General features: G+C 47.2%; 2 protein-coding genes across 14 annotated transcripts in view; both read right to left on the bottom strand.

The window, feature by feature from the left end:
* Nucleotides 1-274: 274 nt before the first annotated feature.
* DHRS13 (dehydrogenase/reductase 13) lies at nt 275-2,627 on the bottom strand. The gene is made up of 5 exons (XM_086859294.1): nt 2,463-2,627; nt 2,258-2,376; nt 1,518-1,641; nt 1,130-1,441; nt 275-619 (listed from the first exon to the last, which is right to left on the bottom strand). Exons 1-5 carry the CDS (start codon nt 2,587-2,589, stop codon nt 291-293), a joined length of 1,011 nt encoding a protein of 336 aa, XP_086715420.1. The 5' UTR covers nt 2,590-2,627; the 3' UTR covers nt 275-290.
* Nucleotides 2,628-3,571: 944 nt separating this feature from the next.
* PHF12 (PHD finger protein 12) overlaps nt 3,572-27,870 on the bottom strand; it is a 32,509-nt gene continuing 8,210 nt past the window's right edge. For 5 of the 13 annotated variants that reach the window (XM_086859270.1, XM_086859269.1, XM_086859275.1 and 2 more), the window contains 13 exons: nt 20,728-20,800; nt 18,807-19,194; nt 18,141-18,261; nt 17,063-17,195; nt 16,199-16,363; nt 15,437-15,598; nt 13,556-14,372; nt 11,454-11,576; nt 9,983-10,126; nt 7,958-8,056; nt 7,321-7,403; nt 5,330-5,468; nt 3,572-4,734 (listed from right to left, as the gene is read on the bottom strand). In XM_086859270.1, the coding sequence (XP_086715396.1) occupies nt 4,400-4,734; nt 5,330-5,468; nt 7,321-7,403; nt 7,958-8,056; nt 9,983-10,126; nt 11,454-11,576; nt 13,556-14,372; nt 15,437-15,598; nt 16,199-16,363; nt 17,063-17,195; nt 18,141-18,261; nt 18,807-19,194; nt 20,728-20,800 (2,782 nt within the window). In that variant the 3' untranslated portion in view covers nt 3,572-4,399. Of the gene's footprint in view, nt 4,735-5,329; nt 5,469-7,320; nt 7,404-7,957; nt 8,057-9,982; nt 10,127-11,453; nt 11,577-13,555; nt 14,373-15,436; nt 15,599-16,198; nt 16,364-17,062; nt 17,196-18,140; nt 18,262-18,806; nt 19,385-20,727; nt 20,801-22,020; nt 22,274-27,870 lie in introns of those variants that run through there. The other 8 variants (XM_086859279.1, XM_086859280.1, XM_086859278.1 and 5 more) reach the window with 5 other exon arrangements.

A 27,870-nucleotide genomic window follows, 5' to 3' on the forward strand; every position in this document is an offset into this window, starting at 1 on the left:
TGCGCGGGTAACATGGGGAGTGTGCGCATGCGCGGTGGGCCAGGGAGTGACTGCAGGGGGGTGTTTGTGTGTCTGTCTGTGTGTCTGTCTGTGTGTCTGTGTACACACACATCCCCTTGCACACTCCTTCACTGTCACCCTCCCAGCTCTGCTGCACGTGCAGGACATGGTGGGTGTGCAAGGGCCGGTTCCCCTCGCTCACCCCCATTCCACACCCACACACATTTTTGGCTCCAAAGCCAACCGACCAACCAACAAGTGGGAACTCCCGGAGTCCCTTGTCATCACCTTTATTGTGCTGTGGGAGCAGTGGGACCCTCCTGATGTCCTTCCTGATGTCCCTGCTGCTGTCCCCCCGCTGCCCCCAGCCCCACCAGGCGCTCGCTGCCCTCCCAGAGTGCCCGTGCCAGGCGGTCATCGCGCCCCGCTGGCCACGGCAGCTGAGGGCCGCAGTCGGTGAAGTAGCGGCCGCTGAAGGGCTCGAGGCCGTCCTGCGTGGCACAGTCCAGCACCACCTGTGCGCCCTCGGACACGTCCAGGAACAGGAGCCAGGCCAGCGGCAGCAGCAGCGGCTTCAGCCACAGCGGCGCGTGCCGGAACAGCGAGGTGTTGACAAACCCTGTGGGGGATTGGCACACGTTGGGTGTCCCCGTGGAGTGTCCCCCTGTGTGTCCCAATGGATGGGTGCTGGGAGATGGCCAGGGTGGCCTTGGCATGGGCAGCACGGCTGTGATTGTCCCCAGGCATTGCCACATTTTGGCTGCGCAAGGCTCGGGAGGTGTGTGGGCGAGCCCCATGCAGGTGCAAAGGGAGATGCCATGCAAAGGGACACGCTGTATAAAGAGATATGTTATGCAAAAGAACACTAGAAGGAACACACTGTATCAAGGAACACAGTGCGAGGGGACAAGGTGCAAAGGGACATGCCAAGATAGAGGACACACCATGAAAAGGGACACACCATATAAAGAGACACATGCAAAGGCCCGTACCGGGCAAGGGAGAGATGCTCCCCATGCAGGAATTCCCTGTGAAAAGGCTGCAAAGCAAGATACCACCCCTCACAGAGGGACACCACAGGACACAGAGGTGTGCAGATCACAGACACCAAGGGTGAGCTGGCTCCTACCTGGGTGCACGGCGTAGCAGGTGACCTGTGTGCCCTGCTCGCGCGTGGCCAGCTCGCGGGCGTGCAGCACGTTGGCCAGTTTGCTGTCACAGTAGTCCTGGAAGGTGGAGAACAGACCCGAGGGTGGCCTGCCCAGGGACTCAGGATGCAGGCGGCCGGCGCAGTGGGCACTAGAGGCCACGATGACCACCCGGCTGGGAGCACAGCTCCGCAGCCGCTCCAGCAGCAGCTGGGTCAGCAGGAAATGGCCCAGGTGGTTCACTTGGAAGGGGAGGCTGAAGCCATCCTCTGTCGTGCCCCCGGCGCTCACCCCTGAGGAGTGAGGAGAAAATGGCAGCTTGTGGTGGTGCCCCTGGGTGCAGAGGGGATTTGGGGTCCCAGCACTCACCTGCGTTGTTGATGAGGAGGTGGAGCTGGGGCTCCTGGCGCAGGAAGGTTCTGGCAAAGGCTCTCACTGAGCGCAGGCTGGCCAGGTCCAGGTGCATGAACAGCACCTCATTGTTCCCCGTCTCCTGTGGGCACAGCGGGGACTGGGGCTGGTTCAGGGGGCTGGGCCGGGGGTGTGCCCTGCCTTGGGTGAGGGCTGGAGCAAGCCAGGGGCAGGGGGATGTTCTGGGGACTGGATCTGGCCCAAGGGCTACAGTGTGCTGGGACGCCCCAGCACGGGAGGCTGCAGCCACCCCGGTGGTACAGTGTGCCCCACCTTGGAGTATCTCGGGGTGCCTGTGGATGGCCTATGGGGGTGTCTGAGGGGTTGTTCCTGGGGTCTGCCATGTGGTACCTGGATGTACCCATGGGGGTGTTTCGGGGGTTAATCATGTGATGCTTCAAGATGTCCTGTTGCGTGTCCTGGATGGTGTCCTGGGGGTGCCCAGGGATGTCCTGGGGGTATCTTACGGGATCCCTGGGCTGCTGACGGGATGCCATGGCAGTGTCCTCAGGGTGCCCGTGGAGACATCTGGGGGTGTTCATGCGATATCCAAGGATGTCCCACGGGGGTTCATTGGGGGTATCCCGAGAGCGTGCTGGAGCTGCCCATTGGGTGCCATGGGGTTGCCATAGGGTTTGGGGACGTCCCGTGGCTGGGAATGCCGGGGGTTCCCTGGGGGTGCCGGCTCCGGCGCTCACCCTGCGGATGCGGCTGGCGGCGGCCTCTCCCCGCCGGGCGCTGCGGGTCGCCAGGATAACGCGGGCCCCGCACCGGGCGAGCTCCAGCGCCGTGGCCGCGCCGATGCCGCTGCTTCCCCCTGCGGAGAGGAGCGCGGGGGTGAGCGGGGCCAAAGGCCGCAGCGGGGCCGGTCTCGGCTCCCGGCCGCTCGCTGACGGCGCTCACCGGTGACGATGGCGGTGCGGCCCCGCAGCTCGGGGCGGCCGCGGGGCCGCGGGGCGCTGCGCAGCCCGTAGCGGAGCAGCGTGTAGAGCGCCAGCAGCAGCCCCACGCCCAGCAGCGCCCACGCCATCCCTCCGCCGTTCCGGGCAGCCCCGGGCCGGGCCCGCCCCGCTCCCGCCCCGCTCCCGCCTCCCCGGCCCGGCGGGACGGGAAACGGGGCAAGGTCTGCTCCAGGCCACGGGAGAGCTGGATTCGTGGCGCCGGTGGGAGGAGAGACAGAGAGCGGGGTGAGTGCGGGCCAGCGCTGCCCCCCCATCAATTCCCCCGGTGCTGCTGCAAGGAGTGGGAGATCACAGAATCTCGGGATGGCTGCGGAGGGAAGGGACTATCGGAGGTCATCTAGTCCAGCCCCCCTACCCAAGCAGCGTCCCCTAGAGCATGGGAACTGTGCCAGGATAGCTAAATCGTCTCCAGGGATTGGCAATCTGCCCTATGGATGGCCTGTTCCAGTGCATGGTAAAGAAGTTCTTCCTCATGTTCAGTGTAGCTTACCTTGCTCCTGTTTCTGCCCTTGCCTCTCAATCAGCACCCTTGAGAAGAGCCTGGCTCCATCCCATCGGCTGAAACACCCCCTTCACATCAATGTATTTGAGAATAAGGTCTACTCAGTCTGTTCTTCTGCAGGCTAAACAGTCCCAGCTCCCTCAGCTTCCCCTCATTAATGAGGTGCACCAGTCTCCTCATCTTCCAGGACACTTTCAGGCTATGTCTCTCCTGCCCTGAGGAGATCAGACCTGGATGTGTCCCATCCCTGGAAACATTCGAGGTGAGGCTGGGCTGCATTGAGTTGAAGATATCCCAGCTCATTGCAGGGGTTGGACTTGATGACCTTCAAGAGTCCTTCCTACCCCAACCAATTCCCTGATTCAATCATCTTCCAGTCCTCACCTTCTTCCCACCAGCATCCTCCCACATCCCAGGCAGGACACCAGGGTCCTTCCATCCCACCCCAGCCCTGACTCCCAGCTCAGGTTCCTCTGCAGTCAGACACTCTGGGGAAGCTCCAGGTTGTGGTGACACGAGTGAAGACAGACAATCAAGAAAACAGAATGTGAAGTATTTTTTTTTTTTATATACAGAATACAGGAAAGTTTCTGTAAAGTCTAAAACGTTACAATTACTATGTACAGTGGAACTAGCTGTTCTGCTGCGGGGAGGTGGCAGAGAAACAAAAGAGACAGACAGGTTACGACAAAGGATCTGCTACAATAGACAATTTGAGGAACGTCATACCACATGTAGCACTGTACACAGCTTTAAAACATTGAAAAATGCCATCACTGATGTATTTACACAGAATCCAACACTTTTCCTTATTTGAAATAAAAAATAAGATGGACACCAGGAAAAGAACTCGTTTCTCACTGCCAATAATACACAGTAGCTACTTGTAGTGCAACCATAGCAGGGAGGGATGGGAAAAATAACTGTAGGAAGAAGAGCGCTTCTTTACATTAAATAAAACAATGATATTGTATAGATTTGCTGTATGAAAACTGTATTTCTCTTTTAATATAAAACTATTGTCACTGGCACAAAATAGAACAAGTTTCTGATTATTTTACAACTGCATGGGAACTATCTGTCAGAGAGAGTCCTCGAGTCAGACAGCGGTCACCCCTCGCTCTGACGCGTCCTGCTCTCACTGCAGTTTTCCTTTTAAAATGAAATGTATAGTACAAATATATGTGCAAATGCCCCTAAAACTTGAGCAAAAAAGAAAAATTAAAAAAAGTTAAACGTTCTTCATTTCATGCAAACGGCGTGTGAACAGTCTCTGGGCCGACACAGAAAAATCCCACCTCGGTTTGTACATTTTTGCATTGTAAAGAGTCTGAGGGCGTTTTCCTTACTCCAAAAAGCTCTCTTCCTAAAAATTCCTAGGGAACTGAGTTGGACCGCAGCACGGGCACCTGGTGGGGTTTCAGAGAAAGCTTCTCCTCCAAGTCCATATCTTGTACTAAGGCAGTGTCCCCCTTGGGCTGTTTGGTCGCAAATTCGGTGATGCTGAAAACGAACTGCAGGCAGCCCAGCTTGATGTAACTGCCGTGGTGGAGCAGGGCCGTGCCCTCCCAGCCAGCCCCACTGCCCCCAATCAAACTGGAGCTGCTGGCTTTGCAGTTACAGGGTTTCCGATGCTGCCCTTGTGCCTGTGAATTCATCACAGCAGCTTCTTCATGTGCCTCCTCTTCCTGTTTTCTGCTTTTATGTCGTTCTGGAAAAGAATAAAAAAAATGGTAAGGTTTGGGCAGGTCAGCAGCAGCTTGTTTTTATCAACAGACGTTACTGCTGAGGTGCCTCATGGGTAAAATCCACCAGCCATGAGGGATTTCAGTCTGCAGTGAGCAGCTGATCAAAGGGAAATGGGAATCTCCTCACAGCCCTGGCAAGGTTGAGGCATTTACATATCTATTTTGGCAGCCCAAAAAGAGGAAGCTGATCAGGTGGAGGGCAGGAGTGAGCCATGCAGGGACAGAATCCTGCAGCACAGCCCAGATCTTCTCATAGCGTGGGAAAGAAGGACATGCATGGGGAAATGCCTCAGGCCTGCTCTAAACTGGCTGCTCATGGGGACCTGGAGCTTGGTAACTCCTGCACTGGAAGCTGAAGTAGGGTTTAGGTCAGAGCACAGAGCTCCCCAGGCTGCAGAGGAAGGTCTTGTGTAACCCCAGCTGAGGGCTGTGGCAAGGCTCTCCTTTTTGTAAGGTGTGCACCAGACTGTGCAGAACAAGGGGCATCAACAACAAGGAGTTGGTTTCCACCTGCTCCTGCCCTCTCTCAACTCCCTTTGGTGGTGGTACAACACTCACTTATCACACTCTGCACTTTGGCAACAATACTGCTGGGAGGAGTGGGTGTCATCTTCTCCGAGAAGTCACATGAATACAGAACATTGTCCACGGTCGTCCCATGCTCACTGTAGTTCAACAGCTCATAATGCTTCGTATTCTGAAAAGAAAGGGAACAGGAGGGAATCAAGACATGAAATCAATCAATGGTTTGGGTTGGAAGGGACCTTAAAGACCATCTTCTTTCAGTCCTGTGCCATGGGCAGGGACACCTTCCACTAGACCAGGCTGCTCCAAGCCCCATCCAACCTGGCCTTGAACACTGGTTGGGACAGCCACAGCTTCTCTGTGCAACCTGTGCCAGGGCCTCATCACCCTCACAGGGAAGCATTTCTTCCTAATAGCCAATCTAACCCCACCCTCTGTCAGTCAGAAGTGCCTCTGCCCATACACACCTCTTTGAAGCACCTGAAACACATCCCCTTCTCCTTGCTGCCAGTGGTGGTCAAATAAGAGCTGGTAAATATCCTCCAGCTTCAGAGACCACCAACCTGATCCCCCTGCTCACAAACCAACCAGCCTTCCTGCAGGAGCTGCTTTCTGGCAGAGGAGGAGGGCCAAAGGGAAGTGGGTTTTACCTACTGCACTTGAACCAATACATCTTTTGGTAACAGGATATTCAAGCTGATGCTCACAAAAGCCAGCATTTTATAGGTGTACCTGATGCAAACTTGGCCCGAGACCTGTGCCTAGCAGGAAGAGATGAGCTTTGGAAAGCAGGCACAAGATGGCAAGAGGGATGCCACGTGCTGCAGCAGCCTCAGGACAGAGGCAGTCTGGGATTCACAGGCCTTGTGCAGATGCTGAAATGCCAGCAGACATTACTGTGACACGCAGTGTTACACAAGCAGCGTCACGCTCAGCTGAGCTTTGTGGAGGATGTTGACAGAGCAGAGAAGATTTCAGGTTAGCTCACAGGAATCATTTGAGAGCTCAAGACCTCATCCCTCAGGGACTACAAGGCTTTAATCAAGTTACAGAAACTCCACATGCACATGGGAGTAGGTTTTGAAGTAACCTGCTAGACTGCAGAAGGAGAACCTGCAGAGAGAGCTCCAAGAAGGGGAATTCTCCCTCTCCAGTGTGACCACAGCAATAGGAGACCTGCTGGAGGGTCAAAGGTCAGTGCCCAGAGCCTGATTTATGACTGATAACTGTGAGGAGATGCTTCCACACAGATTTACAGTCAGGATCCCATTACTGAGTGTTTGGTAGCTTGCAGGGCACTGGAGGAATGGCTAAAGCTGGCTGTGGGTTAATCCTGGATCCTGCTCCAGAGCTGGTTGACAAATGGTGATATAAAAGACTGGATCTTGCTTCAAAGACTGTTTCCATGCTAAGACACATCTCCAGCAGTGCTGTTACTGGCAGGCCTGCTGGTCTGTTTACTTCAAGAACAAACTAATCTCTGGGCTGTAGCTAAGCAGAAATTGTAGGTTTCTGTTTATGCTACGAGCTTAACTCAAGTTTTAGCTAAATAAATAATTTATAGAGAACTGCAGCTGCTATGAATGCTTTGCTCCCTCATCACACTTGAAAACAAGGGACTCAGAGCAGTTCCCTGGTTTGTTCCAGCTGAGGTTTGATGTTGACATACAAAGTTTAGCTTTTATTAACAACACATCCAGATCAAAAAGTACCAGACCATGCCTATGTCCTTTTCTTTCCCTAGACACCAGCAGTGACAGTGCTGACTTGTGGCCAGTCCTTGCCCACAGGCAGTCAGAGAAATTATGCTGGCAGAGCTCTGTGCTTCAGAAAAGGGTTTGACAGAAAACGCTGACACAGCCTCCAGCTGACACTGGAGTAAAACCTGGCTCTTACTTTGTAGTTCACAAAAGGAGCACCACACAAAGACAACCTGCTGCCTGCATCTCCAGCTCCCACTGCCATGCACACCAAAAAATAAAAATAATAATAATGAAAAAAAAAAAAATCACTCAGGCACTCACCTCATCATAGAATATGCAGGCATGTTTGCCAGACACATAGTTACAGTGACCATAGCTTGTAAGGCACACATCCATATCAGCTCCTGTCACGGGGGAGGACAAAACAGGCTCAGTTCATATTGGAAAAAAACCAAACTGTCAGGCAGCAGAGAACAACAGACAGAATTAAACTTCAATTAGCAAAAAAACAGGGGAGCAACTGCTTTTGTCCTGCTCCCAGGACTGCATGAATAATGCTTCGATAAGCCACCAACAAAGTCTCAACAAAGTGGGGGAAAGGAGCCAGCAGCTCCACAAAGGTTGAAGAGCATTTCACTGCTCCTGGGTCTACTCAGAGCACCAGAAGAATCCAAGCAACAAGAAACAAAACCTGCAAGCAAACCATAACTCTCCTCTCCATCAGACAGGCATTAGAACTCCAAGGCAGCTGTTCTAGTTATGACACCAGGTGACAGAGCTGCCACCCACACAGATTCAGGCAGATGGGGGACTTCCACACTTGTTGTAGTGGAGAATCCCAGTACAAGTGGCCACAGTGAGTCTATTTCCCTTGACACCCACTTGGCAAACACCTTAGGGAGGGTTCAGGGAGAACCATCCTGATTCTGAAAGGTCAGGGCAGGAAAAAGCTACTCACCTGTCCCAATGTAGAGGGTTCGATAGCACATATTGACTGCACCCCCCAAGCCCATCAGAGGATAGAACACTGCCCGGGCTTGCACTTCCTTTCTTTGCGCTGCAAGATAAAAAGAAATCACTTGAACAAGGTGATCAACTGGGAAAGCTGCTTGACCCCAGTGTCCCCAGCTCAGAAAGCACAGACCCTAAGGAGGATGCAGTCAGCTTTGGCCAAAGCACCAGTTTGCAACCCTCTAGCAATGTCTGTGCATTAAACCTCTTTTTGCCAATCAGAGAAATTTGCTTTCTCATAACCCACACAAGCAATGCAAATGAGCAGCATTAACACCGAGTGTTCACAATGAAGCCACACTGAGGAACACACGAGCCTTCTACCTCTGGCTTCTTTCTTAATCTCTTCTACTCTGGGTAATTAAAGACCTCAGTCTTTGCTCTCTAAGTGCCACTTAGAAAGAATTGGTGCTGGTGAATTCACCAACTTAACAGTCGTGATTTCATTTCTAGTGAAGCTGCAGGAAAAACACCTGGACTCAATGAAGCTTGGCAGGGATAAATCCAGCTCCTAAGACAGGATGATTAACTGAGTGGACTCTTTTACCCCCAGGTCAGTGGTTATGGCACACTTGATAATGGCTGGTCGAGGGCTGAGCCTGCAGAGCAGCTCCAAGTTCAAATCACACACTCATATGCCTACATTAACTGAACAGAAAATCTGTGGAACAGATACAGAACTCCACTGGGCCACACAGACCTAGCCAGGATTTCAGCACTGTCTTTTAGAGAAAAACTCCTTTTCCACTGAGTTTAATCCTCTCCTGATGTGATACCACATCTGCAGGACAGCATTACACCAAGAGGGTGAAATGAAAGAACAGAACATGAGGATTATGAAAGACTGCAGAGGTACCTACATCAAGAATAGTGGCCACACCAATTGGCATCACAGGCTCCATCTCTGCTTGGCTGCCCTGCATGAATTCTTTCAGCTGCCTGGCTCTGCAGGGCTCACTAAAGGCTTTGGATCTAACATTTCACCAGCAATGCTAAGCAGCCAGTTGAAGGCATCATTCCTGCCCAAAAAGGGTGATGGGTTAAGACAGCACCAATCTGCCTTGAGAAAGGCAGACTACTGAAGAATTCCAGACCAGGAAGGCAGCTCATACAAGAGTTGTTCTGCAGCAGCCATCACAAGAAGACTGGCAAAGCATTTAGGGAATGCTCTGATGCTAAAGTAGGCAAGCACAGAGCTTCAGAAAAAGGTTACTGACTGACTTCCAAAGATTTTATCTGGGGTATTTACCCCCAGGCCTAGCAGAGGGGGAACAGAGAACTGCTTCTACAGCAAGGCTATCCATTTAGTGCTTGAAAGCAGATTAAACTGACTGGCTGCATGCAGAGGAGCACGAAGCCATGTTCACCCTGCAGCTTTAGGTGATACCAGTGGTAATAAACAAAGCCAAACCCAGGAATCTGGAGATTTCCAAGAGAAACTCAAGTTGTTTTCGATTACTGGCATTAGTCATACGTAGTGAGTGGTTTCAGTTTGACAGTGACATTCTGAACAGCCAATGACAATGTCACACATATATTCTGTGCTCCAGTTCCTCCTGTTCTTGTGCTTCTATCACAAACAACTCTTCCAGAAAGAGAGAGCAAGAACTCACAGATTTCTCTTGCCCATCTCAAAGGTAAGAGTGCAAAGAAAAGCCACCAAGCACCTGAGATGAACTTTCCCATCTCTTGCTAATTCTAAGATGAATAAAACACAACTTCACTAAACATATCCAGCAGAAAATCTGAAGGTACTTAAAGTATTTACATTGCTCAAATGTGTAAATAATTAAGTAGAGAATCCTGATGGAGTTTCTGGTCAGTGGATATCCAGAGCAGAGGGATGAGAAGAAAGGAAAGTGAAAGGGAGTATCAGATACCAGAAGAAGAGGGAAATCTCCTTCAAGGAATAGACAGAGGAGTGGCAAATTTATGGCTCAACATAATCCACCTATTCTAGGGCTGCTCTTACCTTCAATGTGGTTTCCCACAGGAGATTGCTGATGGGAATTGACACTGCTTGCTAGAGACTGAGCTTTGGGAGGAAAGAGCTGATGTATTCTCTGCAAGGCCAGAAACTTGATCAGCTGCTCATCCAGCATATTTATCTCAATCTCTGTTAATAAACAAAAAAAATTAGTAAGTTATTCAGGGAAAATATGCAATCTGAGCTGGAGTGGATTTAACTGTCCCACTTTCAAACCTGCTGCTTGCTTCAACAGCAAAGACTTGACCAATCCTGCAGTATCAAGACTTACACATAGGTGAGCTATCATTTCACATCACCTCCAGTGCCAGCCATGGCTGGAGAGCTACAACTGAGACAGCAAGCAGAAGTTTGGGAGAACTAAGGTCGATAAAAGCTGAAAATCTGCTGTTTTGGCTCAGAATTAACAGGTCAGTAGAGATGGCCACTGCACCTCTTTGGACAGCATGTTGGGTCTTTCCTCTGAAGCACTGCTACCTGGTTAGAAAGTCCAGCCCTGCATCACAGAGAGCTGTAACCCCCTTTGAAGCTGCTGCAGGCTCATGCTTGAGTCACATGTCCATAGCAGGGTCAATTAAACCAAACAGGGCAATTCAGCCAATATTATTATTGAGCTTTAGAGCAGATCTTCTGATAACCCTGAAGTGTTTATATTTGTAAAGCCTTACAGAAGTCTGCTTTCTTGCAGCAAGGAGGCTGTCTAACCTCTTCTTTCAAGAGCTTTCTCTACATCAACAACAGTTAAAACAGAAAGGAGAGGAGGAAGAGCTGTAAGAGCCTTTCCCAATAGCAGAGGGAGTAGGCTGGGCAGCTGGGGTTCACCCAAGCAAAGAGGGTCACACTGGCAATGCCAGAAGGGCTTTCTTCACATTTCAGATGTAGTAGTCATCTCTGGCAACAGCCTGGCTGTGCCACTGACGATTGCTGCTCAGCAATCCCCTCCTTCTCTGCCAGAGAAGGCACTCTGCTAAGGTTTGCCATCTTTTGCCAAGTGCAACAAAAGGAAATAAAAACCAGGCCAGTCTAGAAGACTGACAGAAGCAGAAATAAATTACAAAATTAACAGACCCACTGGAGCATCACCACTCAGGTGATTGCTCTACTGCAAGATCTATTGCTGCTGGACTTTACATCCGCCAGGAGCAGCTCTGGATTGCAGTTAGCACAACACGGCAGGGCTGCAGGTTCCTGCATGTGAATTCCACCTGGAAAGCAGCCCAGTCGTGATTCTTCCCCAGAAAAGCTCCAGGCAGAAACACTTCATTGGTCTTGCTGCCTTGGCAACACTAGGAGCAGGGAAGCATGTGACATATTTAAGGTAATGTACACTCAGCCCCTCCCTCACCTGACTACAACCCTTCTTTATCTCTGGAACTTTTCCTCAAGCAGAGATGGAATGCTTTAAGGAGGCAAACACACAGGGCTAGCAGAGACTGATGATGAATTAAATACTCACCCCCGTCCATAAACGCTTTCAGGGAACTGGTGAAGTCCAACATAGCTGCAGAGTTTGAAGTGAGTGATGAGGGTAGAGTTAAAGCGCTTCCTATGGATAAGGTGTTGGGACTGACCTTACCATCTACAGGGAGAGGCAATGGAGAGAAGAGATGTCACTGTGACATTCACCAGACATGCACACAGCCCTCAGGCTGCCCTTGGCTGCCAAGCTGCTCCAAATGACTCATTTTGCTCATAGTCATGCTTTGAAAAAGGCCTGAACTAGAGGCCAGGAGCTTTTTTCTGCTCACAGAAAGGCTTCTGTGTGCCTCCAACACAGAGCCAAACGTGGCTTCTGCCTCATCTCCAGCTGCTGGAGGAATTCTTGACCTATACATTTAATCTCCTGCTCCCTGTGGTGACACTGGAAAGATGAGCACCAACTCCCCAGGAGCTTGAAGAATTTATTAAACCTAAGAGACATTTGCCAAGTAGCTTGTCTAAGTTTTAACATGAATAAAAAGCACAACTGCCTTGGTTTTATTTCTACACTGTTATGAAGTCTGGGGTGCACATCATTGTCCAGAAAGAATGTGACAGTCATAAGCAGATTTTATTATTTACAAAATAAAATCCTTCTGCTTTGGAAGTGGCCACACAGCTGAAGGAGGTAGTAGCAAATGCCAGGAAACAAAATCCCTGTAATGTGTTGTCAGTACCAGATCTTCTTGAGCTGATTTTCTTGTAACTATTGAAATTTATGGCAAAAACGTAATGAGCAATTTGCATTTTTGTACTCGGCAGCAAAATTTGCACACCACAGATTTTGTTATAAACATATATATCCATTGTGTTAGATGGAAAATTTAAATGTTTACACCTTTCCCAAGAGACACTACAGCAAGTAATGATTTTGTAGAACACAAGCTTTGCACCAGAGGCAATTATTTAACATCTTAAGTAACTGCAAAATTATGTAGGGTTTGCAGTGCTCTTCAAACCACAAGTAAGAAGTTTTCTATAATACAGTCTCATTTCCTCTACCAGAACTTCTGCCAGCCTTGCATTTCTGAGCAGGGCATGGTCAAATCAGCAGCCTCAGAGTAACCAAGTTTATTCAGGAAGAGGCCAAATACCCTGGGGACTGCTTCCAAAGGCGATGCAAAGCTTACAAGTTACTCATTGAGGAATTTTAGCAAGGATTATAAAAAGATGTTGCTCTGTTGCTTTACAACCACCAGACCTGACACTAAGCAGGTTGGAACTGCATGAGAAGTGACACACAGCTCTGTGACGTGCTTTTCAGTGACTGCTCCCACCCAATCTGCACAAGGGGTTTGCTGGTTTGAGTCTTAAGCTGGTGTGTGGAGAGGGAAGAGAATGCCATATGTGAAAGTTTATTCTAGCAAAATCTGAGCTGTGGGCAGTTACTCCAACATCTGTCAACAACTCTGAATTTATGTTTCTACACTAAAAATAGTTATATATGCTTTATTATATACCTTGCTATTATTTAGCAAGGTTTTTGGATACAACTCAGTATCCCAAGTGCATAACCACCCTGTGTTAGACCAACAGACCCTAAGCAAACTACAGCTTCCCAAGCCCACATTTCTTCAACATCAAGGCTGTGCAGCTGAAGACTCCAACAACACCTGCAATAGGGGACACAACCACTGCCTGAACAGTTACTCAGGATTAGATCCCAGAGAGCTGTTCTTGTGAGAAGGACTGACTACCTTGCAATCCAAATGGCCATTTGAAACAAACCAGTGGTTTTACAGCAGCGCCGGGGTTTTAAAGTAGCAGCTGTTGAAACACCGAGGCAGCAGCCAAGTGAAATAAAGCTACTGTTGCTTTCAAGAATTCAACTGACCTACTATCCTGCTTGTCAGGACAGAGTCCCCCCCACTCAAGTATAGGCAGCCAGCAAAAATACAACCCATGGCTCCCATAAAGGGACCTAATACAGAGGAGACCTGAGAAACTTCTGCTGGCTCTCCACAGAAATCCTGATTCCCAGTCGAACGAGGGCACACTGCTACAGCCTTGATATTTAGAATGAGGTTTAGCCCGAGCTTTTCTCAGCCCCGGGGCCAAGGTCAGTGGCTCAGCACATACCTGAAGGTGGTGCTGGTGAACAGAATCTGTTTGTGGACCCAACAGCTGAGACCCCATCTCCTGCAGCCTGGGGAGGCGTGAGAGCCCGGGTGGCACTGAGCGGGGAGCCCCCGGCCCGCAGCTCTGCTGTCAGCGGTGGCCCTATCTGCGTCTGCACATTCTTCCTTTGCAAAGTGCTGGTGGTCTCCAGGCTGCCACAGGAGCTCGATATGGACGTAGGCAAACTCGTGACCAGTGCAGATCCCCTTTGTGCACAAGAAACGGGTCCTGCTACGTTCTCTGTTTTGACAATGGTTCCAATGGTGTGATTCAGAAGTCCACAACTCGCTGGGGGCGTGAGGGGCCGAGGCCACGTTTGCCGATGAGACAAAATGGGTATTGTGTTCCCAGACCCCATGAGCCTCTGGGAGTCAGTCAACTGTGCTGAGGATTCGGATGAAACACCATAGAAATGAGGCCCGTTCACTTTAATGTCAGAGGCTGTCGGCCCATTCGAAGTCCCGCAAGAAGACGCCTTCTTGGATTTATCTATACAAGAGCTGTAGTTAACATCTTCCTGTGACAAAGTCTGCTGGGATTGTGTGGAGCTCAAGGAATTCTGTGTGGTAATCCCTGAGGTGCAAGATGACATGGAATAGAGGGAAGGTGTGGGTGCCTTGTCAGCTGCCTGGTAAGGGTTGGCGAGTGAGCCATCTGCCACAATAACAGGCTTAATATCAGCCTTCTCTGTTTGTTCAGAGTCCCAAAGCGAAGTCATCTGCTTAGCAGATAAATGTTTCAATATGCTGCACTGGAGCGCAACAACACTACAGAGCCACTGGAAGGAAGAAAAAAGTGCAGGTTAGCTCTGGAGGCAGCAGTGCTCCAAACCTCTACAGTTGCTCCATGGTTCACCCAGCTTGAGGAAATCCAGCTGCTGACTGCTCAGATGCAGTGGAACTACAGCATCTGCTCTGGAGCTCATCTACAATTAGGAGAAAGTTTTGTCCAGAGGTACTAAAGTACAAACAAAATTATGTACTGTTTATCTCCATGTTGGAGATAGGACAGACAAGGGCTGAGGTTAAAGGAGGGAGAAGGCAGCATTTCCTCACTTTCAAACTCCTCCTTCTCTTCACTTGTTAAATGCTGTAACTCTTCAGCCTCAGGTTACAAACACACCTTTCACTAATTTGGGCTTCTAGCCAAGCACAATCCTCCAACTTATTCTATAGCTGGAAAGAAATGCTGCTCTATCTCAGGTATAGGGAGTAGAAAGCTGGGGTGGAGAGCACTTTCCTTTTACACAAAGTGAAGGAAGACCAAAAGATTTATTTTAAGCTTCATAGTGGATGTGCACCTGCCACATGAAAGAACCTTATCTGCACTAAAGAAGGACTTGATTTCTCTACTGATTGCAACTTAACATGCCCTTACACTGTGGAATCTGGCCAGAAGTTTCATACAAGTTTTCAACACTCATTTGACCTTGATTTGCATGTCCAATTCCATCCACAATAAAAAGCGACCCAGAAATGGGACATTAACTTATAAATAAACGTGTCAGAGAGCAGCCTTACATAATCAAAGTGCAAAGCGTTTCCCCTCAGCCACGAAATAAAGATGACGTCTACACAGAAGGCCCTTGACTCCACTCTTAAGGCCAGAGGACTATTGCACCACTTCCCTGAAGTGTCAAATGAGGAATTTTACATCTCACCTGGAAAGTCAAAGTGAAGTTTTAATGGGCAAGGGTGTCAGAGACAATACAAGCTATCACCTTCACACACGAACTTGAGGTTGGTTTCCTAGACAACTGCTCCATCATGACTGAAGTGGAAAGGGATCTTTGTACCAAAGCAACTACACACACACGGAGTCCAAGCATTTGACTTCATTTACCTCCTGTTGTTCTGTCTGGCTGGCTAAGTGCTCAGTGTTCAAAAGGTGCTTCTGCAAGGGTTCCTCAGGGATCCCGTTACAGATCAGCTCGCCATCTCTAATTGCTGCAGGCGCGAGTAACGGGGGTGGAAGCCGGTATTGGGACTTTATAGCATCAGGAACCTATATTGTGGAGAAAAGATCACACATGAGAACAATTACTCAAGAATGACTAGTTAAACCAAGTGCCTGATCAGCACTAAACTTTGCATTTGCTGCTTTTGCACCCAAAGGAACCCTGCAGATACATTAGAGTATCAAGGACTGAGTAGTTTAAATTGATGTAGCCATGCTGAAATTAATAGGTTTTATTCCCTTAGGTGAGGCGTGACTTGGTACAACATGGTGGCCACAGTGTAAGAGAAATCATGAAAAAACAGCCAAAGGAAGTCTGTTTGGCAGTTTTCAGGCATCCTGGCAACAAACACAGCCCTAAATCTGACTGTAGGGCCACTTTCAGGAACTTTTGTGTTGTACCTTCTATGCTTGTGCTAGATTTAAGTGCTTACTTGTAATAATTGAGCCTTATAGTTGAAGGAAAGAGATCTAAAATTCTGCAGGTAGTGCCTGCTGACTCCCAGATCTCTCTGGGAGCAACACAATCATTCTGACCCCATCTTTTTCCTCCTGCCCCAAGGAGTGTGCTGGTTTCCCTTCCAAACTAAAACACATATACAGGGTGGTACATGTGATGAAAACCCACCACTACTTTGTTACACGTACCTTCAGACCTTTCCTCTTCACTGACTGAAGAACTCTGCGATTTGGAGGGTGTTTCTTATGGATTCGGTTTAAGAAATCCACTTTGACAACATGCTGAGATATGGTGTCCTGGAACCGGTCAAACACTCGGCATCGATTACTCAGGGTCAAGTTCTTCTGGTTCAGCTGGGTGATCAAATAATGCCACAGGAGTTAGGGATCTGCAAGTCACTCTAAGGCACCCTAAGACTTTCATAATGCCTTGTAGCACTGGCAGCACAGCATCAGCTCAGCTTTAGACTATTTGTTTCTTGCAGCACTAACCATTTCTGTTAAAGGGCACATTGCTGGAGATGAATTCAAAAGCATTTAGAGGCCAACAAAGCAGCATCAATACTCTCAGAAGCAGTTTGTCTGGGAAAAAGCCCTTTGTTTCAGCCCCCTGTTTCCTGAGTATTTAAGTCTCAAGTACACTGCTTTTCCAAAAATGAAAACTCCCTCTTAGAATGAAACTTTTTTTGGGTTAAGCATGCAAAGAATTACTTCCCCTATTTGTAGCACTGTGCTGCTTTGTATCCCAGTTCTGGAAGCTCATCTAGATCTTAAAGGGTCCAGTCATAAACTAGACAAGCTGTCAGTGAACCACAATCTGAGCTGTCAGCTTCAGTTACAGGAAGGAGTTCCCCCATCTTTATATCTTATTGCAGAGAGAAGCATCATATTCCTTTGAAGAGTGCATTGCTTGCAGCAGGAGCTTTACAAGCGTTACAGGAAGCAGTAAGAGCTCAGAAGCTGTTTTACATTTGTTGTGCTTTGTCCTTTAATGGACCTGCCACGTTCCACTCCAACATCCTGTTACCATACTGCAATCATAGTCCTGCTTACCACCACGTGTTCTATGTGATTTGGGCACATCCATCTACCCAGAGGCATGGCAGTAAGCGGTGGCTCCAGACAATCCATATGGAACAGGAGTGGGCAATAATCACACTGGATTAGAGGTGCCACTCTGCAACTCCTGAGAAGAGAGAGCCAAATCTTATTCCCCATACAGAGGATAAACAGAACATTCAGGCAAGCTTGGCTGCCTACTTCAGTTTATCCTCTACACTGCTGTTTGCACCGAAAAGTAGGATTTCTGATTTGTAACTTGATCTGTATGGAGCTTCTTCAAGACCCACTCAAGGTAAAAGCCTTTATTTGAAGCAAAATTCAGAGACCAAAAGGAAATCTCAGATTTAGGTAATTAGAGGTTTCCATAGAGGAATTGTGTGTGATGTTGGGATGTGTACATCAACAAGATATTCTCAGAAGAAGTCTCAAACTCCAGAAAAACATCTGAATCCCCAGGCTTTAAAAAAGTCTGCTCTATGACAAGGTCATCACCTATTGTCCACAAAAGCCCACCTGAGTCCCCATTCCACTTTGAGAAAATCACAGTGACTGGGTTTCTGAAATAAAGGTTTCATTTTCACTGACATTTTGAATTGGGATTGATCTATATATTTTTTTATGCAGTGTTACAAAACCCATCAGTACTTTGTGCTGTTTTTCAGATTTACAATTTCAGCACAATATTCCTATTTGCCTTGGGCTTATAAATCTCTCAGTAGATTTCTATTTTCTAAAGGTCACCTCCTCACACACTTCCTTCACAAACCATAAACAAACATCTCCATTCACTAAACCACCATACTTTAGAATATTTCTTTGCAGAAAAACACTGAAGACAAGATGGCTCAATTTTGTCAATCTTCAGGCTACATTTCAGAACCCTTTACACTTGCTGTGGTTAAACACCTGTTATTTAGCAAAGATAAATATTCTCCCATTTGTTTAGATGTAAGTAAATAATGAAGGAGAATGGAAAAGGAAACAGGTAATATACATTTTTCAGCAAGAACTTTGCTCCTGTGAAGGCTGCAGCTACACTGAACAGCTTCCCTGGAAGAACAACAGGTACCTGTTGCATGTGAAGCAGACCTTCACCGGCAAGGGAACCAAACCATTATGGTCTAACTCATGTTGCGCCTTCTTGACATTCTTTCCTGTGGTTTCTTCCTTTCTCCTCCTCTTACTAGTACCTGAAAAGGAAATTTTATAAAGCTTTGGGTTATCCACATAGCAGAGATTTGTCTGCTGGTAGATACATATAATCATCTCAGAAAAGTCAAAGACTGCTGCTTAAGGAACCTCCATCAAGCACTAAATCTAGCCTTAAGTGACAGAGACTGTCTTTGAAGGCAGATATATTTCATACTTAGTAATTTCAGTGACATCCTATACATTTAGTCACTACTTTGTTACTGTATAATGGCATGATAAATCAAAAATCAAGTATTTTGACAGCTGTTTTTTATTCATATTGATGGTCTAGACCAAGGTGAGAAAAACAAGCATCTATCACAAGTCCTGATGGACATGGTGTGTAGTTGCCGTGTCCCCACAGCTCAGATTTGAAAGGCACCTGCTGCTAGGCAGCTGGAGGAGAGCCAGAGGTACCCTCTGCTTTCACCAGCTAGTGCCACTGGAGCCACAGCTATCACAGAGTCAAGAAGGAAAAGAGAAGAGATGGCAGCAGGATGCAACTGGAGACATCTTTGCTAACACCAGACAAGGCCCTGCTCACCTGGAAGTGCTGTGGTGCAGGTCAGTTCATTCGGCAGCTGGAACTGCGTTGGGTTCCTTTCCATGGCAGCAGCAATAAGAAGCTCAAAGGGTCGCTTCAGCTGGGGCTGCCCACAGTCCATTTCTGCAATGGCAGAGTCATCATCCACGTCAATTATGTCCTCATCGACATCATTCTGTTCTGAGTTGGGGGTCTCGGTGCTGGCATTGGATGTGGGAGTGCCAGGCCGGCTTGCTCTCCTTTCCAAGATCCTGGCATGCGCATTAGCCCTGATGCTGCTGCTAGACCTGTCCAACAGGTCTGCGTCACTGGTGGGGGAGGTGGTCCTTTTCCCAGATTTGTCCACCAATCCATTTACCTGCCCCAGCTCTTTCTTCTGTTCTCGCTTCTGCACGACATGAATAGGCAGGCTTATCATGGAGGCCACAAACAAAGCACATCAACCTTGACAAATATGTGATTGAAGACAAACAGCATCTGAAAATGCTTGAGCCACTCACTACAACTTCCCCCTTGAAGTCATTAGAGCCTCGATCAAGAACAGTCTGGTGGCAGATAAGGTACAGGTGACAGAACAGCTGAAGAGAATCAAGCATGGGGAAGAACATTACCAGGTGTCTCTCCTTTCAGGGTAACTTGAGTCCAGATCAGGACAGATCAGGACAACATTTCACAGCATCTAGTCTTAAACACTTGACAAATCAGACAACTGTTTACTTTGCTACCAACACTGAGAAACTCCACAGCAGACTGTTCACTGTTGATGCATTTTACTAACCCTGGCACTGCGTACAAACCCATCAGGGATTGAGGAGGTCAGCTTGACAATACAAGCACAACATACAAACAACACTGCTATTTCCTGATGACAGGTATCTTGAACAAGGTGCACCAGAAGAAAATTATAGATTGCCATCACCACAAGACTCATTTTGCAACAGGAGGAGATGCTGCATGGCCTGAGATGGGCAACGGTGCACTGCTCCAGTGCTTAACAGCATCACCCATATGGAGGAATCAATCTACTCCATCACTAACATGGTCTGCAAAGGGAGCAAAGTGTTTTTAGGCAATTTTTAAAATAGAAAAGTTGGGGATTTTCTCCTTTTCTCTCTTTTTACTTTATTTGTTTTTTGATTTGTGACCTTCATTTCTATTGTTGGCAGATGGCTGAACAGTACCCTGGAAACATAACAAGGCAATCACAAAAGGCTGAGCACACAGTTTTCTTCCAATCTGTTTTGGGTGTCACTTCAAGGGAACAGTTGCTAGATAGCCTGGTGCAGTTTCTAAACCCTCTGCTACACAGCCTTATGTGGTCACAGCAATAAGAGGTTTACATTGTGCAAGACAGCTTCCTGGAGAAAGAGCATCAAGGAAAAAAAAAGGACAAGCTACAATCTTGCCCAATCATCTCCTCCCCATCCTGTTCAACAGCCCAGGAAATCAGAACTCACGGTGATTTCACCCTCTGCTGATGTACAACTGCTGTGAAGTCACTCTTCTAAAATACACATATTAACTAGAATCACAGCCCTGATGGCAAAGCTATATTAATGAGACTCCTGTTCTGCCTGTAGACAGCTCACCTCCTTGAGCACAGGAGCCATTCCAATTTCCTCTGTGTCCCAGCTCTCCCTCCTTTCCAGAAATGGGGGGAAGGAGAGCAATTTAAAAGGTATCAGGCACTTTATCAGTTTTACCTCCTATTAGTGAGGTTAAAATATCATGCAGGTCTCACCAAGACCCCTTAGGGTTCTTTAAGCCCTTTCATAACAAAGCCCTTTGCAAACGTGAGCACAAAGAAGCAGCTCTGCTTGTCTAAGTACACATGAAGGGAGAGGCAGGTATTAACCCAGGATTCAGGTTTCAAATGGCCAGTTGGAAGGGCAGGGATTGTGTCTGTTTTGAGAGGCTTTACCTTGCGGCGTACGGTGCAGCGGTGGCACATCCACTCCCCCGGAGGCAGCATCTCCTCGCTGAGCGGAGGGTTGCTACAAGAGAAACACAAAGCAAAGCTTTACTGTTATTTACTGTCATTTCTGGAACTCTTCTCACGTACGCAGCCAGAGTCAGGGTAGCTCTGCAGTTCCACGCCCAGGCACTTCCTTTTATTTATGGTGAAGCTCCCTGGATTTGCTCTCCCATACATCCACTTAGCCAGACACCTCCAAGAAGCCAGTCTTCCATGACACCCATCTCAGCTCCACGGTTTCAGAGCACTCAGACTCGAACAACAAAGATAAACGGAAGATTCACTGGTGTGCCACACACATACCTCCCCCCTCAACACCACACCACCTTCAATAACTTGATTACTCCATAGGAGATCACACAGATTCCTGTGCAGCAAGCAATACATCCAGGCATTTCCATCCTTTGGATTTGCAGTGAGTCCAACTGAACAAGCTGCCATGAGGTCTACCCACCACCTCCCATGTACTCCATCCCTGAGCACACTTACTTAATGGTGGAAACCACCTTCTATCTTAAGACAACCCAAATACTCTAAAAAGTGTCACCATATACAGCTTGCCTTGGCTATGAAGCACAGGATACATCCTACTCACATGGATCTGCACTTACTATAAAAGCTGTATCACAGTGAAATGACATTCTCATTTTGATGCTAGAAATAAACCAAAGCAAATTAGATGAAGGAGTAAGGAGAACTATTTTGAGAAACACTTTTCCCCAGTAAAAGGCAGAGCAGCATATGTTAGATGATACCTTCCTTACAGATCCTACTACTAACTCAAGTACTTTCCAACACCCCTTTATCATTAAGATTTGTTATTTGAGCAAACTGCTGACTATGGCAGGGAAAATGTACCTGCTGGCAAAAACCAGCCATTTACCACGCAGTGTGGCTTAAGATAATACTTTAAAAGTTCTCCTGACTTTTGCTAGAGGCAGCTGCTTAGCAAGTCTGCTCTCCTGTGCTGAACACACAGATGCAGGATCTGGAAGCTCCATTTCCACTGACTGGGAAACAGATTTCAAGGATCCACTGGGACTGACTGGGTTACAAGGGGATCAAGAACTACAGTAGCTTTTAAGACTGGCCCAAGGAAGCCACACAAGCATGGGAAGCTAGATGTGGTTCATGGCAGGAGTCCCTATACCGTTTATTACATCTACAAATATCAAACCAAATCCAAGTTAAGCTTTCCAGTCTCCAGCCCTGACAAGCCAGGGAAGATAAGATGCATACTTGCTGGCCAGGAAGAGCTGTGCTTTGCAGCAAAGGGAGAGGCTGTCTTCCTCGAGAATCTTGTTCCTAGCACAGGGAAATGGCACAGGATCCCAGCCCAGGCTCCCAAGCCTGGACTGTGAAAACAAACACACTTCCTTTGTTTGAACAGAGTCCCGGCGAGCCTTGCCCCGAGCTCGCCCGTGTGCCAGCGACAGCCTCTGCAGGTACCGCAGCCATCCGGGGTCACGCTCCCTCTTGCAACACTGTGCCTGGAAGACTGAAGGAAGAACACAGCAAGAACCAAGCTGGTAATAACCTCAGCATTTCTGGTGTCAGGCTCTGGGGAATTGAGTAGAGCCAACACATCTGGCAGCCATTTTGAGGAGGAGTGCAGGGTTTCAGAGGCCTCCGTGTTCCAGGCACTCCAGAAACGCAGCACTCTGCATATATGCACTGAAATACCTGCAGCTTATGTTTCTCATTTCCTGGAGGGCCTGGATGAACAAGAGATCAGGCTCTAGATGAGAGAACCAAAGCTTCCACTACCGGCTGCTTCACCTCAAATATTTGGATGAAGCAGTAACTCTCTGCCCCAAACTAATCTTTTGCTAACAGAAGCAGGGAGAGGGGGCAGAAGGAGGAGAGTAACAAATGATCCCTGTGTGCTCGCTGCAGCATAAATCCATGCTGAATCCTAAGGTGCATCCTGCAATAGCTCAGGTTTTACTCTTGCTAGAAAACGAGCTCTTAGATCTCCATCTACAGCAAGAACAGATTCATCTGGCCCATTCCCCTTTCCCCTCCCAACACCCCAGGGCAAAAAACCCACAGACTTTGATTTGTTCCTAGTGAAATTTCACCCTCTGAAGCTCCCGACGAGCGTGCCTGAACCGCTGGGAACACGTCTGCCCCATCCTGACACACAGCGTGCCAGGGATCCACACGCTGCCAGACGCCTCCGGTTATTTGTTTTAACTGTTACCTCAACCTTATGCATTTTACAAAGAAACAATTAAAACCATGGTGAACCATGAGAGATGCGTGGAAGAGTCAGAACAGTTTCTTCTTCAAGTGTGTATGTTATTGTCCCATTTGCTGGGTTTGAACCATGAAATCCTACATACACTGTACTATTAAAGAAGCATTTTAATGAATGCTGCTACCCAAAGGCCTGTGGAAGGAGGGGGAAAGATTCAACCCCTTGCAGCAGCAAGGTTTTAGCGCTCAGACAAGCCTCCTGAGGTTTTCTGCTCACTGTCAGGGCCTAGCTGCAATAGCAAGTGTATTAAAAGACTGATTCTGCCTCTCCTGGTTAATGAACTGTTCATCAAGGCAGCTCACCATGCTAACAAAGACTGATGAAGGCTGCTCCTGCACTGCTGGCCTCGCAGCAAGCAGAGAGCATTGCCTGGGTCTCAGCAGAAAGCCAGGGAAGTGCTAAAGAATGCTGTTTTAATTGACTAGGTATGACCACATTCTTCAACCTTTTACTGTAAGCATAAAAGAAACGGATTTTTAAATCTGAGCAAGATACTTGATCTTCATAAGCAAGGTAAGAATTAGCACTTTGGCAAGAGCACCACGGCCCTTTTCTCCCTATCTTTCATGGGTTCATTAGCATGCACAGCTCCAGCCACCAGTGTTTGCTGCCAACAGGACCTGGAATTGTACAGCTCCCACTTTATCTTCGGTTACAACACATCTCCTTTCAACTACACACCAGTCAGTTGTGCTTTTCAGTACAATTTCACTAACCCTTCATTTCAGAAAGTTTCCCCTTCTGTCATCACAGACAAGAGTGGTGGCCTCTGCTGTTTACCTGGGGGGTTTGGTGTGACCCAAATCTAACCTGCCTAGCAGAATGTGTTTCTGCATTTAAGACAAAGACAGCTCTGAAAAACACAGGCTGACTTGAAAATACCTGGAACACTAACTCATACAAAGCCTCTGAAAATTAAAGGGGATGTTTACCACTGCCTAGTCAAAACCCACTACACCGACTACAAAGTCAATTGTCATTTAATATCTGCATCATGGCCTTTTCTGAAAAAGTTAAAGATCTCCTGAAATTCCTGTCAGGTGCATTGTCAAGCATTGCTCTGCCATGATCAGAGCACAATGCTCTATCCCTTAAATAAAACTTAAATGGCTATGACAAAATAAAAAAATCTTCAAGAGCATATTAGGAGTTTTTATCAAGAAAACAATAGCATGAAGCCACTTAGCTTTTCAATTTCACACTCTGGGGCTCTCATACATCAGAAGCCTGTTGTCAAGTCCAAATCCTGTAATTACTCCTCACTTTGCTGACCTCAATAAATAGGTAAACAAGTGCTCCAAGGAATGGAACCTTCTCCAACACAAACTGGGCCGAAGCTCTCAAAGGAACCAGTTATAAGCAGACCTGAGGTTATTTACACACTGCATTCCTGGCCATCTTGCGTCAAAGGCACGTTGACACTACTTTTGGACCCACCAGGATACAGCCAGCTACCAGCTGGGTTAATAGTGGCAGGAAAACAAACCAGTGCCTGGTGAAGCTTTCACATCAGTTGTTTTCAACAATCAGACTTAAATATTTTTTTTTCTGCGCAGAGGAAAAATAGTAACACTATGAAAAAATGCAGGTAAGCACATTTTTTCCTTCTCAGGAAACTTAATTAACTGACCAAGACTCAATGACAGGATGATAATGAAGGATGCTAGATATGTTTGCCAGATAAGGGAAGAAGGCTTTTGGCTCTTCTATGGGACTCCTATTTATCCCTGTGATGGATAGAGCTACAGCTGTTCCACCAGCTTCATAAAGAACAAGGCTCCCTGGCTTGCTACAGCAGGGCCTCAATGGCAGCTAAAACAAACCAGGAAACCAACCTCACTGTCAGGGCATTACAAGAGCCCCATTGAGAAACAGGGAAAATTGCATCATTTACAAATTCAGCTTTTTGGAACATTTTTTACTGTGCCCAAGTTACACACTTCTGCTGACAGCTGCTCCCAAACCCGGCTGGAGGAGGACACCTGGAACCTTGAGCCTCTACCTTAGACAGAATAAAACCACACCAAACAAGCCAACAGCTGCAGCCTGCGGCGAGTTCCTCCCCACTGCAACTCCCTTACCTTCCTCTTTTACTCTTGCATCAACACAAAGCTTCTGAAGACAGAAGTCAGATTTCAATTACCTTAAAGGTGGTTATTAGGAATACTATCCACTCCCTCCTCTCTTCCACTGTTATTCCTCAAATTATTCAGTGAAGTTTCCAAGTTCTGCTCATTAACATGGATAAATTGTGACATTTAGCTTACAAGAACAATCTTCCTGAAAAAGCCAAAGATTTCTCAAGCACCAATGTAGAGACCACCCAACTTAAGCCCAGCATATTTTTTTTTCTTTATAGACCTCTAAGCATGACCTGATCACATTAACAGTTTCAGCAACTTTCTGGCCTCAATTAGGCTCACACTGTTTACAAGTTATACCTATTTTAAGTCAGCAGCACAATTCACATTAACTACAGAGCATCACCCACTATACTTCTACCTGTGGTGCAACAACTGAGAGAACCTGTGAAAAAAGCTTGACAGCAGGCAGCATACCTTTGTTTACACTGAAGTGAGTCTTGAGCATGGACATAAGTTCTAAATTAGTAACATCCAGCAAAGACTCCTGAACACCACCAAACAGGTCAGAACATAATTATTTTGGCTGCCACTATGCAAGGAAGGGAAGCAAAATGACCGCTTCACAGGTCACCAATCATCCCATCATCTGGAACACTGCATCTGCTTAGCATGCATCTTTCCAACAGCATGGCCAGAGCTGGAAATAAGGGTTCAGCAACAGACAGAAAACAGAAGCAGGATTAAAACACCATTATATGGGCAGACAGTGAGAACAAGATGTAGTGGAGGAAAAAATAAAGGTACGCTACACTATCTACACTATGCTACAAGAGCGGAGGAAGACTTGAACTCTTAAAGGTTTAAGCATTGCTGGGTATGCCAGATCCCAACGTTTCCCTCACTGTGTGCTTATTTTTACCATCTAGACCTGCCAGTGTTGAACATTTCAAGGGCTTGGCCAGCAGTCCCAGTCTCTGGCAGCAGCACCACCATGCTCCTAAGAACCAGGTACCATTTTGTGAGTGTACATAAATTTTGTGAGTTCTGTGAATTTCAGTGCCAAGGAACTTATTTACTTGAATCCATCAAATCACTCTTGCTACTCCCATGCTGAGAAGAGAACCTCATGGAAGCAGGTGTTTATCTACCTTACCTCAGCTCCCTTCCTCCCTTCACTGGGGGTCTTGCCTCCTCCCTGTGCCCTTGTACAGGCAATCCTGAGATTCATGGGCAATCAGGGAAGTTTCCTCCAAGGCCTGAAGTAAAACTTTTTTGCCTCCAACCTGACAAACAGGAGGGTCCAATAAACTGGATAAGCTGCATGTAAACATGTGATCTCCTGATGTAATTAGTTACTTCTATTTATAGAAAGAACGTGGCCCACAGAGACCATTCCCTAGACAACCTGTTAGTTATTACCCTCATTAATGTCCAGCTGACAAAAAATTAAAGGAAGTATTGTTTAAGATACCAAATTTCCACACACAGGTAAAATATACATATATAAAAATAAATATGCATTAAAACATGTATAACACCACCAGAACTGCAGTAGGTTTTTTGATTATTATTTTTTAATTAGTTTGACTGGTTATGGACTCTGATATTTGAGACATATTTGCCTAAGGAACCATCCAGCTTTGTATTTATAAGCAGAAACCATGGAAGTCAATAGAAAGAATTGTTGACTTTGAAAAATGTGGGTCAGACACAGAAATTCAGACATTTTGCACATCCTGAGTCCTATTTCTTTTGCAGGCATCACTCATGCCTCTGCTGCAGACAATAGTAACAATAGCCTGAATTCAATGTCCAGGTTCATTATTAAGTGTTCAGGTCTTTATAGCACCATCTTCTTAACAGATTAGAAGTCATCTTCTCAAAGCAGGATGACACACAGGGCAGCATCAGGGAAAAGAAAGGAGGCTGAGGAACAACACAGCCCTGGTGAGAATCACTTCATCCAATTCTGTCTTTAAAGAACAACAAATGAAGAGACATCTCTGGTGGGAAAAAAAATAATCAAAACACAGGTCTGAGAGGTTTCTGAGAAGTGAACACATTCAGCCCCAGCCATACTGAACGTGTTCAAAGGAGCAGGGGTGAAAGGACAGCAGCAAAAAGGTGGAAAAAAGGAAAGCAGCACATCTGAAGAGGATGAAGGGCAGACCCATAAAAGCAAAAGCATGAATTTGTCTTCACACAGGCACAAGTGAAGTGTAATTCTGACATCTACATGTGGACTAGGCTTTCCCAAGAATGCTGGGGAAGAGAGAAAAAAGAACAGACAGAAATAGCCACAAAAAAACAAAAAAAAAAAAGCCAAACCAAAAAACCAAAACCTTAGTGCAGGGCATACATTCTTCTCTGCCTTTTCCAGATCACCTTCATATCTTGCTCCTGTTGCTATTCTAGATGGAGATCACTGGGAAGTTCGCATGATGCTATGCCCAAAGTCAGAGGCTGTACAGGCAGGTGTTTCACACCAATCACTAGTGCTTGCCAGAAATTCAGCATGCGGTTTTCAGCCTGCTAAATTGTATCCTCAGGCCAGTGCTTTCTGCAGGGTTCAAAGTCAGTAATCTCCAGCTCCATCTAGTTTGCTTCCAGTGATCGTGCAGAGCAGACGTCAGCAGAAATGGGTTAGAGTTGGGTTCAGGCACTCGATTCCCCCCAGCTGGCTGAGATGTTCTTTGCCTTTTGTGCTCAAGATCTGATACACCAACAGGAAGAATGATTTAAACA

This window comes from Cyanistes caeruleus, chromosome 21 (assembly GCF_971803275.1).
Source record: "Cyanistes caeruleus chromosome 21, bCyaCae1.hap1.1, whole genome shotgun sequence".
NCBI classification, from domain to species: domain Eukaryota; kingdom Metazoa; phylum Chordata; class Aves; order Passeriformes; family Paridae; genus Cyanistes; species Cyanistes caeruleus.